General features: G+C 50.2%; 1 protein-coding gene across 2 annotated transcripts in view; it reads left to right on the top strand.

Moving 5' to 3' along the window:
- The window catches only part of CREB3L1 (cAMP responsive element binding protein 3 like 1), a 42453-nt gene extending 28138 nt beyond the window's left edge, over positions 1-14315 (top strand). Inside the window, exons 3-11 of one of the 2 annotated variants that reach the window (XM_030483481.1) lie at positions 1022-1182; positions 2808-2886; positions 3822-3982; positions 4579-4728; positions 5463-5521; positions 7372-7440; positions 9376-9475; positions 13467-13587; positions 14044-14315. In XM_030483481.1, the coding sequence (XP_030339341.1) occupies positions 1022-1182; positions 2808-2886; positions 3822-3982; positions 4579-4728; positions 5463-5521; positions 7372-7440; positions 9376-9475; positions 13467-13587; positions 14044-14294 (1151 nt within the window). In that variant the 3' untranslated portion in view covers positions 14295-14315. The remainder of the gene's footprint in view (positions 1-1021; positions 1183-2807; positions 2887-3821; positions 3983-4578; positions 4729-5462; positions 5522-7371; positions 7441-9375; positions 9476-13466; positions 13588-14043) is intronic. The other variant, XM_030483482.1, reaches the window with a different exon arrangement.
- The last annotated feature ends 318 nt before the right edge of the window (positions 14316-14633 follow it).

Raw genomic sequence — 14633 nt, 5'->3', positions numbered from 1 at the left:
TTGTCAGATAAAAAGGGGAAGAGAATGGATGAGGATTAGGGAGGAGGATGCAGGCTCCAGGCCAGCAGAGGAGTAACTTTTTGGCGGGCTGAAGTCTTTGAAGAGCAATGAAGGGACCAAAACTACAGAGCAGAACCCAGGCAGCTCTCCTGCCTAGCAGGTTTTTGTTCCCATCTGAGGTGCAGCTTATCCACCACTGCCTGAATCCCAGCTCCCAGCACTGGGATCTCTGATTCCAGTGGCAAGCCAGGCTCACACCACAGAGGTGCACAGGACAGAGTAGGCAGGGGGTAAGGGGAGGTCTCTTCAGACAGGTCTCTTCAGACACTCCCTTTCCCTCACTGCTGCTTCTGTCCCTGCCAGCAATGGCAGGGGAGCTGATGGGCACAGCTATAGGCAGCAGGCCCCTGAGCAGTGCAGGGTGAAGGAGGTAAGACTAAGGGGAGCAGCCTCACAAGCAGATGCTACATTGGACTTCCACAGAAATGAACCTTCCTCCTCTCCCATCATGCAACAAAGCTCTGGTACCTGGCACAACATCAGCAGGAGACCAAGGCAGCACTGTCAGCCTTTCACTGCCATCATGCTTGCCCTCTCACCAGCTTTCTAGCACGGAGGTGGTGCTATTCTTGGTAACCTGGCAGGTCTGTGATGCTGGCCATGCTGCCTAAGGAGCAACAGCCCAGCATCCTCCTCTCACTAAGCTCTAAATAGAAATAAGCTGCAGAGGACGAGACTGAGACATCACTCAGGGAAGAAACCCCGCAGCTCTCCTCCAGCACTTGGGCTGCACAGTCAGAGCAGAGCCACAGCCCCTCTAGCTCTGTCCTGTCTGCTCCCTGCACGCTGGGGATTCATTCCCTTTTGTACTCTGTGTTGTGGGCCTGCACATGCTTGTGTGGTGACAGTGCTAAACTTGGAAAGGCAGCCTCACCAGACAGGGGGAAGCTGTCTGCATGGCTTTTTATTTCTCTTGTCTTGTTCTTGCTGGAGTTTGACTCTCATGTTGTGCATGTTTCAGAGCTGGAGAATGGAGTGTGGTCGCTGGGGCCCAAGCTCTGCTCCATCATGGTGAAACAGGAACAGAACCTGGCTCTAGACCTGCCTGAGTCCCAGCTAGCTGCCAGCTCCATACCAGTGCTGAACCTCAACCCTCTGCAGAGACTGCCAGTCCCCGAGGAGGTGAGCCCATCTAAGATCCATTGGGAAGCTGGGCTCTCACACAGCGCACCCCTGGTGATGCAGGCCCTGCCATGTGTCCTGCTAGGAGATTTAGCTGCTGACGCAGAGGAGAAGGTGATGCAAAGCCCAGATACTGCATTATTTGTCCTTCTCCTCTTGAAATGGCAGTCAGAGGAGCAGCACTCCTGATGCTAGGTAGAATTGTGTTCTTGATTCCTGCACTGAAGCTACAAGACAGCTTATTCTTCCAGAGCAAATGGTGGAAGGAAGGTTTTCTCCAGCACAGAATGCTTTACAATCTTGGTTAAATGCAAGCATGTTTCCTTGGCACAAAAGCCAAAGGCTTTGAAGCTTGCATGTGCTGGAGGCCTGTCCCCTCCAATCTGCCAGTATTTCTGTAGCCACTCTTGGCTTATTTTAATCTTTCAGAGATCAATGTCAATTAAATGTGATGCCACTGACCCCACTGTTCTTCAGCATAGACCCCTGCTCTGCCACTGCCTTTTTCATGGCCTTGGGCTTATCTTATGACCTCTCACTTTCTCAGTCGCTCACTGGAAGTGGAGGTCTCACTCCAGGTCCTGCTTTGCTTTTTCCTATGGAGCAGCAGGAATTATAACTTCTAACAAAAAAGGGGCCAAGTCTTTTGGTGATATCTAAGTTCTTAAGATGTCTGTTTGTCTGGAGAAGGCTCATTTATGCCACTGGTGATGGTGTAAGTTGGGGGCTCATGTCTTGAGTCCAGCCGTGTTGGATGGGAAAGTCTGACTCATCTCACACAGACCTTGGCTATCGTGTAGCAGCTCAGTAGATAACAGTAGAGCATCTCTGGGGTTCACTTCCTTTTTTTCACTCATGCTGAGCATCTTCCCATTTAAACAACCATCCAAAACAAATGGGTACTTCCAGCCAAAACTGTGCACAAACTTCCTCCGTTATTTACACAGCTTGAACTTGCTGTGCCCTCGGAGCTCTGCTGTGTGTGCTCAGCAGCCACCCTATGGTGCTCTCTCAGCTGTGTTTACAGTCTGGAGGAGTTTGCAGTGTGTCTGTTTAGTGTAAAAGCTCCCCCAGACTCTGGTGGGCTGGGGGCTGGTGAGCTGAGGGGCAGCACAGCCCAGATGGGAATAAATCTACTCTTTATTTAACGCTCAGTCCCCTGCGATTGGAACCAGCTGCCCAGCAGCCCTGGTGAAAATCATGTAAGCAGGACGGGGGTGGTTCTGTTGCTGTTTCTGTACAGCCTCTATCCTCCCATTTCTAACGAAGGCAGATCAAAGAGGGTAATGTATAGGTTGGTTCAAATTCCACTGTCTGGGTCTAGCAAATTGCCAAGGACAAAAGTCATCTCACTTTTGGAGGTACTCAGTGCACCGCTTGGCAGCATATCCATCTGCCACTGCCTCTTCCTCTGCAAACATGTGTTTGCATTCTGTGTGCCCAGCAACACAGGCCAGGGGGGCTTATGTTTGGACTCTTGGTTTCTGTTATGTGTGGTGAGAGGCTGCTTTGGGGCAGAGCTGTGAGATGGGGTGGGACAGGGAGCAAGGGAGCAGCGGCTATGGGAGCCCTCTGAGCAGGAGAGGTGGCAGCACCCAAGAGCTCTTTCTGCTTCTCTTCCACAGACTCCCATAGAAATGACTCCAGCACCTGTGATCAAAGCTGAACCCAAAGAGGTGAACCAGTTTATAAATGTACCTACAGGTAAGAAGATAGAATTTGCTGGTCAACTTACCTCCTTCTATATTACTTAGATATAGATCATTACTATGCAGGGAGGAAAGACAACACCTGAGAGCAGAGCCATGCAAGGTAACACTGGGGCACAGCCCAATAGAGGGGTGAGTGCTGCACTGTTCCAACTAAGCTCAGTGTTTGGACCAGCAGCCACGCACAGAATTGTTCATATAGGGACTCCCAGGCAAACCAGGCTACTTCAGAGTTGGAAATATGTAAGAGAGCCTTTAAAATCCTCAGAGAGACTGTAGTGTTATCCAAAATCAACCATCTGAAAGTCAGGAAATTCAGGATCCAGTTTAATTTGAAAGAAACCCAAGCATCTGAAAATCTGCCGATGCACAACTGAAAGCACTATAGGAACTCCCACTGCTGCAGAGAGACATTCCTTAGGCATATTCCCACCTCCATGAAGGCCCCCAGGGCTCTCCAGTACAAAGTGGGGACAGTTTTCAAGTGCTTGGAAACCGATTGAGTGACCAGAGCCCCTCTGGAGCAAGTGTGCTGGCAAGTGTGTGAGCCCTGCAGTGCTTTTGGAAGAGCTCTTCCCTTACAGAGCTTCCTGTGCTTGTGAACAGGCTATGGAGCAAAATATCACAGGCTTTGTATTCCCTTTTAATTGACACCGGAGTACCTCATTGCTTTGTAAATACCTTCGGTGTGTTGGCAAAGCCCCTGCCAGCTCTCTGATTCCTGCAGTTCCAGTTTAGCACATCTGAGGTCAGCCTCACCTCTGTCTTGGGCAGTGCTCAGTCCAGCCTTGCTCTCAGACCCACCTCGTCTTGTGAGAGACTTATCACCCTCTTTTCAGTCCTCTGTTAGGGCAATGCCTTTTCCTGTCGCGGCTCAGGTCCCTGTGCCTGACATGAGAGTCATTGACTTGATCTCCTTTTATTTCCCAGTAGATGACCTGGTGCAGATGCCTCCAACTCCACCCAGCAGCCATGGCAGTGACAGCGATGGATCTCAGAGCCCTCGCTCCCTGCCTCCCTCCAGCCCAGCCCGACCTGCTGCTCGCTCTTCTACTGCCATCTCCTCCTCACCTCTCCTCACAGCACCACACGTAAGGAGGCAGGAGGATGTCACTGGGACACAGGGCTCTTTGGTGCTCAGAGGGGGCTGGAGGCTTCCCAGGGCTCATGTTGGGGATCCCGCTCTTGTTCAGGTCTCTGAGCTCAAATGCTCTGGCAAGGCAATGTCTTAGCACAGGGAGGGAACAGGATGGTGCTCACAGGAGTGAGCAGAGGTGCACTAAGTCTTGCACAATGCCTACCAGCAGCTTTAGCAAGTGCTGTCTTTCACTCCATACTTTGGGAAGCAGCCTAAGCACTGAAGGACTTTCTGAGGCGGTTATTGAAATGAAAGGAATAACTGAGAATTCCCATAACCAGGTTGTGTTTCAACCATCACCCAAAAGTTCTTTGGCAGGGTCCTGCAGTGCAAGTGTGTAGCCAGCCTTACCATGAAGGAGCAGATGCCCTCCCAAGTAAAAGAGGAAGGCAACTGCTGAGCTGTGCCCCCAGGATCAGGTTGAGAGTAGGAAAGAGCACTGCCCTGCACCTATTCGTACTTAGCCCCTAGCTGCTCCTTGAAAGGAGGATCCCTGGGATAGAATTCCTTGCTGATGCTGATGGCTGCTTGCTCTCTTGTGTGTTTCAGAAGTTACAAGGGACCTCTGGCCCACTGCTCTTGACTGAAGAGGAGAAACGCACCTTGATTGCTGAGGGCTACCCCATTCCTACCAAGCTGCCCCTCACCAAAGCAGAGGAGAAAGCACTGAAGAGGGTCAGGAGGAAAATCAAGAACAAGGTGACTGCAAAAAATGTAATCTCATGATCCCAGAGCATCCTCAGCTGCAGTGCAGCTCAGAAAAGGTGGGATCCTGCCTTTGGTACATTGGAACAAGCCTCCCAACCCACAGAAACAGTGCCATGGGGCATTTCTGCATGCATGCTGTGTTGCAGCTGTATGTGGGAAGTGTGGCCTGGGGTGGGACCCACAAGTTAAGGCATCGTGGATCAGACAAACCTCAGACAAACCAGCCTGGTCAGACCTTGCTGTGGAGGCAGGGAAACAAGAGCCATTGCATGGTGCAGGATGAGTGATGCACAAAGCTCATTAGTCAGGCAAAAGCTGTGAGACTTCAGACTGTGATTAGAAAGCATCCCCTGGGACAAATTATAAGACCCCGAATTAGTCACCCAGTGACTCAGAAGTGGTCTGGGGCAGAATCTGACCAGATGACCACAGCACGTACCCATGTGAGTCAGAGGTGTTCAAAGCAACCCTAAAGATGCTCTCAGCAGCAGGGGGGACAAGCATGCTGCAAGAAATGCTTGTGGCCTGTAGGCTGCATACCTACAGCATCCATCCCTCCCAGTTTTGGCCTGGAGACCAGCAGGAATGGCAGACTGGAAGGCGACTTCCCCATTTACCTTTAGGGTGCTGTGTGTGTGCAGGGAACAGACAAGATGAAGAAGCCACAAAGCAATGTCTAGAGGCTTCTGATACTGACTCCTCTCTGATGGCTGCCCCCCTCACAGATCTCTGCTCAGGAGAGTCGCAGGAAGAAGAAAGAGTATGTGGAGTGTCTAGAGAAAAAGTAAGTTTCTCCTTCTCAGTCTTACCTCTGAAAAAGGAGCCCTGTCCATCCACAGCCCCCCTTTCTACTGTTTTTGTCTCTGAGTTGCTCAAAGAGCACGATTCCTTGCAAGGCTGGCTGCACAGAAGTTTGCTTTGGGATCCTGCCCCTACTCCCCTCCCTCCTAGAAATCCTATTGCAGGATAAAGATTGCTCTAGAAACCTTGTGTTTCCAAGTGCTTAGTTTGGCTGGTCCCCTGCAGAACGAGGGCCATTTTGGCTGCCAACAAGGTGGGATTTTGGGTAAGAGTCATGTTTCCCCACTAGAAATTGCTTCTATTTTGTCTGTCCCATACGCAGCAGGCCCTCTGAGGGCACTGACCACAGCTTTTCCCCCTCTCTTTGCATAAGGGTGGATACACAAGCATTTGATAGCAAGAAAAACCTTGCACTACAGTTATTCCCCACACTCCCTCCCTTGCATGAGCTTTGTTTTTCTCCTTGCAACCCTGAGGTCCTGCATGTATGGTAGGCATAAGCCTCAGGTGACATTACATGACACAGAGGGTGGAAAATAACTCTTAAGGGCCTAATCCTCTGGTGCCCTCGGTACAAGCAGCCCCTGATGGGCATTCCCAGGCAAAAAAGCAAGCCACAATCCAGGTGCAAATTCCTGTTTCAGTGCAACTACCATCTTGTTCCCTGTTATTAACACCACCTGAGGTCAGAAAAATGGAAGAAAACCGACTCCCAAACCCATCTTCAGTGAACTCTTCTCACTGATGCTATTTATTTATCTGCTCTCAGCGTGCAGAAACGCTGAATCAAACCAGATGCCTCAAAGCACCTTCAAGTTCTCCTGTCCTTCCATAAGCAACACCTCGGGGTGTGTGTCCAGGCATCAGAGCACATCACCCCCAGCTTGTGAACCACCCAGCTCCTTCAGGCTGGGGCTGGGCTGTTGGCTGACCTCATTCCAGTGGCAGGTCCAGAGCATCTGAGCTGGGGCCTCTTCCCCAGCCGTGGCTGCGGTGCCTGTGTGTGCTCAGCGGTTTGTTCCGCTGGTGCAATGCTGTGACAGATGGCTTTCAAACAATGCCAGGTTTAAATGTGAACCAAAAGCAGCATTCAGTGGGTTGGTTTTTTTTTAATGGAACAAGTCTTTGGTCAACTCGGCTTTCTGGCAGAGCTGGTTTGTCAAAACCTCCGCTTGGGCCCTTCAACATTCAGTTTGACACCTTCGCTGCAAGCCCAGTTTTTACACGGAACGCCTGGTTCACAGACCGTGCTGGAAACCTCCCGCAGGATCAGCCTGTGTCCCTGCCTTCCTGGAGACACTCCCCTTCTCCCATCCCAACCACTTTCCCTCCGAAGCAGTGGGATGGAGCCTGCAGGTTCTCTGCTGCCCTCGTGTGCCTGCAGTGGGAGCTGGCCCAGCATCTGCGCTGAGCTGCCCGGTTTAACACACAAGGCGCACAGCCAGGGCAGGTTCTCAGTCTGAGTGGGACAGGTTTGAATTTAACCCCCTTTTCCATGCTCCTTAGGGGGGTTTGCAACTGATGGAAATGCCTGCATAATAACTTTGAATCTGTCCTGACTTGACCTGCTTGTAACCAGGAGCTACTGGCATTCCAACCCTCAGGAAAGCCTGAACTGGGAACTGTCACACGTTAACTGTCCACCTGCAATCTCATCCCTGGTCCATTGGGGCTGGCTGCAACCAGATGGGCCAGGAACATCTGGCTCCAGGACCATATATGCAGGTGATGGATGAGGCCACTGAGCTTCCACACACCAAGAGAGACAAGGACTACACTTCCTTTCTCTATCTGGCCTTTGTAACTAAGTTGCTGTGGGTTTTATTCCTGCAGGGTCGAGACATACACCACAGAAAACAATGAACTCTGGAAAAAAGTGGAGACCTTGGAAAATGCAAACAGGTAAGAGGGGTCAGAGCTGCCCCATGTGTAGGTAGGGCAGGGTGGCAGGAAGGGAAGCAGGGGGATGAGCAGAGAAAGGCAGCTCCCCAGCTCCTGGCAGCACAGGCGCTGCTCAGTGAGGCGCTGGGTTTGAGCCCATGACAGCAGCTGGGTTTGGTTAGTGAGCCTGGAATGTTTGTGTTGGGACAGCCAGGCTGCTCCACAGCAAGGGGAGGGAGGGAAGGAGCATTTCTCATCTCTCTTCCTCCTTCTCCCTGCAGCCCTTTGGGCTCATGCTGCCCTCCCCATTGCCCTCCAGCCCTCTGGCTGTCTCCAGGGCAGCTGCGTCAAGGCAGGCCCCTCACACCAGCCTCTCAGACCCATTGTTTCTGCTCTTGGGCTCTTCACAGGAATATAAGGCCCTGGGCATAATGTGGCTGGTTCAGGTTTCTCTTGAGAAAGAGCCGAAGAGACTTGGTGAATACAGGGGAAGCCCACTTCCCTAATAAACACAGAGAATCCCTGCTGCCACCAAATCCAGGGCAACTCCTTGTGCATGTGGTACCCTGGCCTTTGCCCTGCCTCCTCCCTATGCAAAGCAAGCCGAGAATCTCCCTGCCATCTGCTGCTGCTGCTCACCTGGAAGGAGCAAGCTTCCTTGGAAGCAAATAATGAAGACTCCCACCCTTGCACTGGGAATGGGCAGCAGGAGCTGGCCCAGCTCTGCTCCCTCTTACTGGTGCAGCACATGTGAGCAAGGGCAGTCAGCTGCAGGGCTGGTGAGGTGGACACTCATTCTTGCAGCCCCATTTCTATCACCCCAGCTCAAACTGAAGGGGAGAACTGCAGCAGGAGAGCCAGTCCCACCCCCCTACCCCCCCCCTGCAGCCACTGCTGCTCATGGAGCCAGGACATTCTTAGGGGGTGTTTTGTTAGAATACACATTGTGTTCTTTCTAATTGGGTTTGGTTTTTGACTGCTGCCAGTGGGACACTGCGCTTCTCTCCACTTGTACAAGGAGCAGAAGAGGATTTGGAAAGAGGCAAAGCTGGGATTCTCCTGCAATCTCCTGGCTCCAGGACCTGGCATATTATAAAAGCTCAAAAATATTTGTGTAGAACAGTCAGTGCTCCCAGGGGAACACATGCAGTAGTCTGCATGTGAGTAACTTGCAGCCCTTGGGAATTGTGTGCTCTGCAGTCTCCCTCATCCCAGCTTTCTCCACCAGCCTAGTGAAGGGTTTGGTGGCTCTTAATAACACACCTACCACTGGTTTGTGTTTATATGTGCCTCTGCCCATGTTCAGTTAAATGGGGCAGAGAGACTTTAGGAGTGTTCCAGCCAGGGCAGCCAGAGAATGAATCTGAACTCAAGATCTGGCTTTGCCCATATTCCTCTGCAGGGTTTGCCAAAACCAAAGAAGCTGGAGGGGATCACAACTGTTTTCTCTCTCCACCATATGGTTTGGGGCACAGGTTGAGCTGCAAAGTGTGTGTCTGAGTGAAGAGGGAGCAGGTGGGTCTGTGCTCAAGGTCTGACCTGACTACAGACTTCAGTCTCCATCCCACAGCTTGGTTTTCCTGGTAACCTGCCTCTCCATTGCTCTGGGAGGTGACTGCCTGGGCTTTGGGGCACTCAGGAGTCCCAAACGGCTCATTCATAATGGTGGGTAGTTGCAGGGAAGGTTGTGGTAGATCTCATGAGGAGATGGAGGATGTTACCTCAACGTAACAGCATCTTGAGGCATTCCTCCTGCAGTTCCTGCACACTTTATGCCTTGCACTCACCCTTTTTTGTTTCCTGCTTCCCAAGCCTGTTTGGTCAGGCAGCTTGAGCAAGATATAGCAAGGGGGAGATACTTGTTTTTACAAGAAGGGAAAATCAGGGTAAAATGAAGGGAGTAGTGGCATTCTTGTATCCTTATCAAGTTGTGGTTTGGGTTGTTTCCTATCACAGGACTCTGCTCCAGCAGTTACAGAAGCTGCAGGCTCTGGTAGCTGGGAAAGTCTCCAGACCTTACAAAATGGCTTCCACACAGACCGGGACCTGCCTAATGGTATAAACTTCATTTCCATCCTCCTTACTGGCCATGCTTCCCCAGCCAGCTCTGGTGATTGCCTGTCTCTGCCCTCTTCCCCCTTGCCCAGCTCTGTTTCCAGTTACATCTGCTTCCCTTTGTGTCAGTCACCAGTCATAAGCACACTGGTAATGTCAGCTGTTCATGCAACAGCACTAGAATAACTCCTGCATTTTCACTGCCTTCTTCCCTGGGCAAATACCACACTTTGTTTGCTTTTCATGAGCTATTGGCCATTCAGCAAAAATCTTCAATGAGCTTCCATGGTAATGAGAAGAGTTTTCTTTTGCTGAGTTAGTGATGCTTAATGTTTAACCCAGCAGGACAGGCCAACAGTTCAAGTAGTCTTCCCCCTGGGCATTACCTTGTGTTTGTCAGCAAGAAATAGCATCTGTTCTTGCTATGTCTGTTCATCAGGCTTTGTTAAATCCAGCTGGAATTCTCTTTGTTTGCCCTTTTTGACTAACCAAAATGATTTGGGGTTGTCTGATGGTTTTGGTAATCCTGTTTGCCTCTCGTTTCTCACAGTGAAGCAATATTGGCTTCGGTGTAGAGTTTTGGGGCATGCCAGTGTGTGGCCATAGAGAACAGTCAATTGCTTATTCTTTATCTTATTTTTTTGCCAGAGCAAAAGTTTCTGATCCATGGTAAAAATATAACCTTCAACCATGACAAGGGGGGGTTGGAACTAGATGATCTTAAGGTCCTTTCCAACCCAAACCATTCTATGATTCTATGATTGTCATAGTAGCTGCTTGTGACAAGTTTGTCAAAGCTAGTTATCTACATCTAGAAATCACTTCTGTCCTGTTAACAGGCATGAAAGACAAGTGGATGGTGAGGTGCTTCCCCCACTTTCTCAGCACCCCAGTCTCCTGAGGGGTTGTTTTTCACTCCTGGTTCAGTTTCCTTGGTTCCAGAGCCCCTGCTCTGTAATTTCCAGCACTTTCTTCTTTCAAAATCTGCTGAAACTTCTGCTACTCTTTGCTGCCCCCATGTCAGACCCGATTTTAATGCCTGACTCTCTTTTCCCTTGCCTGCTCTGTGGCTTTCGCTTCATTCCCAAGTTCTTTCCACATTTTCGGGTGTGACCCAGCTGGGCCCAGTGACTCATTGCTCCTTAATGCACAGCTCATCAGGGCACCCCTGGCTCCTGAAATCCTTCATTGCTACTACCTGGAATGAGCAAGTCCAGAAGCGGTGCCCTCCAGACATCCCCTGTGCTACAGGCTGATAAAATACCTAATTTAGCTTCCCAGCAATGTCTTATCTCTCTTTGCTGCTCCCTTCGTTCCACAGCATCCCAGCCCACACACCAACTCTCTCAGGCTTCCTGGCTTCGAAGCATTTCAAGAATTCATCATTTGCTTTTCTATCTTTGGCCAGTTCCTCTCATAGGCCCCCAAGTTCCCATTTCCAAATACAGCTCTCCTTATCACAACAGATATGTAGAATCATCATGCCTTGCAGCATGGGACTGGAGCAGAGTACCCTTCTCTTTAGCCCTGTGTCATTCCTGCTGGATATTTGTCCAGCCAGTCCTTAAAGCCTCCAGTGATGAGCAGAACTCAGCCTCCTCAAGCAAATCATTCCAGTCCTTTGTTATCTTTCCCAGATAAAGCTTTCTTGCTGTCTCATCTCAATCTTCCCTGCAACAGCTTAAGCCTATTACAACTTCTTCTGCCCACTGTACGCAAGATGAGGGTGAGTTTACCCTCCCTTTGTGCAGCTGTATTTTACATATTTGAAAACTGTGGGTTTTGAGCAATTCCCTTCAGTCTGCTCTGCTAAATCACCACTCTTTCTTCAGTCTTCCCTTGTAGACTGAATCCCTGCTTGTTCCCAGACTTTCTCCAATTGTCCCACATCTTTTTGGAAGCACAGGGCCCAAAGCTGGACACAGTGTTCCACCTGAAGGCTGGTACAGAGCCAGCCAGAAAGCCTGTTCACACTGCATGGGCTTTGCATGAGATTTGCCGTTTGCAAAATGACAATGACTTTTTCCTACCTTATGCTTCATTTTAACTCCCAGATCCTCTTCTGCCTGGCCACGTAGTCACTGATGTGTTTCCTCTGTCCATCAGTCCTGCCATCTCCAGGATCTCAGCAGGTCTTGACATTTGTCTGTACAGATCCGCTGCTGTTCTCTTGGACCACTTCTCCCCATGGTCAAGATCACTCTGAAGTTGAATCCTGACCAAAAGCCAGTTTGCTTGTAGTCTCTCCCATCTGTAGATCTGACACAGTCCATCATCCAAGCCAAGCTTAAAAGTGTTGAATCTTGCCAGAGCCATAACGGAGCTCTCTGCTCCTCCATCTGCTGCTTCCTCTCAGTTTGACAGTGAACCATGTGAGAACTCTGCTCTCAGGATGTCTTTTTTTGATTCATTTTGCCTCCACCTTTCCAACTGGTTTTGCAGTAGTTTCCCTCACGTTTCAAGAGGTCAAAACAGTGAGATGGTCAAAAGCTGTGATGGTCAAAGTCAAACAACTGAGAGTTAGTAAGTGTGACAGAGTTTGAACTGGAACCCAATCAGAGCATCAAAGTTAACCTGAAACAAAACAAGAGTAAACCCAATGCTGGTTTGCAAAGCCCCAGCTGAAAGCCATGTTAAAGCAAGCTGTTAAGTGTACTGCTCTTTCCCAGCCCACAAAGCCTATATTGATGTAGAAGAGAGGAAGAGGCTTCACAGGGCTGGCTCCCCTTTCTGGGAGCTGTGTGTTTGGCTGGGATAATTCCAAGCAACATCTATTCAAAGTTTATTTTTCCTCCTTTGTTTTTTGGTGGAATAAGAGTTCTAAATGCCTTGTGTGCCTGCTACGATGTGCTTAAACAGCATCTCTGCTGTCCACATTTCATTTCCTTAGTTTAAAACCAGCCATGAAGAGTCTGGACAACTAAAATCCCTCATTACGTAGCACAGTATCCTCGTGCTGTTATTTGATCTTCCACATCTGGAATCCACTGGTGGTCAAAATTACCTCGATATACCAGCTTCTGTGTGTTACTTAGGCATGGCTATTCCTAAATAGGTGGCTGTTCTGAAAAGCAGTCAAGCAATTGCTGGCTGTCCCCACAGGTGTCCCCACAGCTCAAATTTAGCTAGTTCATACAGAAATGCGTTGCCTCTTTGACATGCTCAGTCTGAGCACGTTGCTGGCAGCAGTTACACACCACCCATGGCACATGGCTGTTCAGGTAATAAGCATTTGGCTCTCTATTGTTTCCTATGTGTCCCCTCTTGCTCCATACCGGTAGTTCCCTAAACTCTATAGAGTTCTTTATGATCAGCACTGACATCTCACTGTGAAGCTTTACTGCCATGGCAAAACCTTCCAGAGGGGAATTTCCAGGGATCTTTCATCTGCCTCTCTCCTTTCACCACTGCCCAGTAGCTCTGACTGGTCTGCCTGACAGCAGAAGGTACAGAATACGTGGTCCTGAATACGTGTGTGTCAAGCATCAATTTAACCCTTTCCCTGGATTCTCCATCATTGCTATCAGGTATTAGGTGGCTGCAGCTCTGCTGTCATTTCTGTCCTCACATGGACAGTGGCTCCACCTTGCTGTGTGCTCACAGATTCCTCCCAGTGAGCTCGTTTCCTTACAGCTCCTACTGAGCCAATGGCCAGGTTCCCTTTGGTCAAAGCAGAGTTCATCCCTTCTGTTGAGTCTCCCTCTTTCTCACCTTGTTCCCCAGCTATGCCTTGCACCATCATCAACTGGACAGGCAAGTTCTCACCATTGAACCAGAAATACTTCAAATAAAGCAACATGAGGAAGCTTCTGACTTCCCTTCTAAGATTTGCAGCAGAGATTAGCAGAGCAAGCCCTTTCCCTCTGTGAGGGACCACAGGAACCCAGTTGTCAGGCTGACCACATGTTCTCACACAGCCTTGTGTCTGTGTGCTTGGGGGGAGTGTTTCCTCATGGCTAGCAGCACTAACTCTGTGCTGATCTCCTCTCTAGGTGCTGGCACTCTGCTTCGTTCTGATCCTGGGATCCCTGATGCCCTGTCTCCCCGAGTTCTCTTCAGCATCACAGACAGTGAAAGCAACACCAGCACCAGACATTTACACAACTAGTAAGAGTGAGTCTAACGTGGTTCCTCCATTTCACTCGTCAAACCATTTCCAGCTCTCCTCTCAACATTCCTGGCCCAGGGGTAGTGTCCTTCCCTCAGTGCCTACCCCATATGCCGGGGCTCTGGCAAAGGCAGGTTTCCTGCCTGACAGTGGTACAAACTCTGATAACAGCTCCATGTTTGGGCCTGTTGTCATTCCCTACTAACCATTGTCCCAAAACATGACAAGTGTCAAAGGAAGGAACATGAGGGAAGAATCCCAGGGCAGACTGATTGTCTTCTGAAGAGGCTGTGTGTCATGGGGGGCATTTGCCTCCTGAAGCTGGGAGGAGGATGGGTATCCTGCAGAGCACATGGGCAAGGCCATAGCTGGGTGAACATGTGCTGAAACCACCACAATGACCCACACCCATTGCAAGAGACCTTGTCCTCATTGTTGACCAACACTCTCCTCTTTTCCAGTTCAGTCACGGAGCCTCCTCTTCTATGATGAGGGTGCTGGCTCCTTAGAAGAGAGCTATAGCTCCTTCCTAACCGTGGACCATCCTGAGGGGTGGGAGCCTGAAAAAGGGCAGTCTGAGGAGGGAAGACCTCGTCTGGCCAGGACACATGAGACAGCCAAGTATCTGAGCAAATCCCAGCTGGAGAATCCTGACCAGAACCTAACTGACCCAACTCTCACCCACCTCAAAGAGCAACTCCACGAGAGGTAAGCAGGTGGGGAGGACCCTCCAAGCCCCAAAACACAGCATGGTGTCTGGGAGTGAGCAGCAGCAGTGTCCCTTCTGCTGCAAGCCAAGGACAGCTGAGCTGCCTGGGTAGTAAATCAGCTAAAGAATCGTGGCTGGATGAGGCCAATGCTGGCAGGGAGAGTAAAACCAAGTTTATTTGCTAGAGCAAAAGTTTGGGACTCCAGAAAGCACTGGCATAGAGCTGAGGAGGACTGGGTGATTAAGGTAGTCCCAGGCTTGCTGGTCGTTCACTTCCCTGGGGAAGGGCTCCATCCTGATTGGAGCAAACCAGCTGGGCACACACAGAGGTGAATTTGCATA

This window comes from Strigops habroptila, chromosome 4 (genome assembly GCF_004027225.2).
Source record: "Strigops habroptila isolate Jane chromosome 4, bStrHab1.2.pri, whole genome shotgun sequence".
NCBI lineage: Eukaryota > Metazoa > Chordata > Aves > Psittaciformes > Psittacidae > Strigops > Strigops habroptila.
The sequence above is the reverse complement of the archived record's forward strand: the minus strand, read 5'-3'. Positions and strand labels throughout refer to the sequence as shown.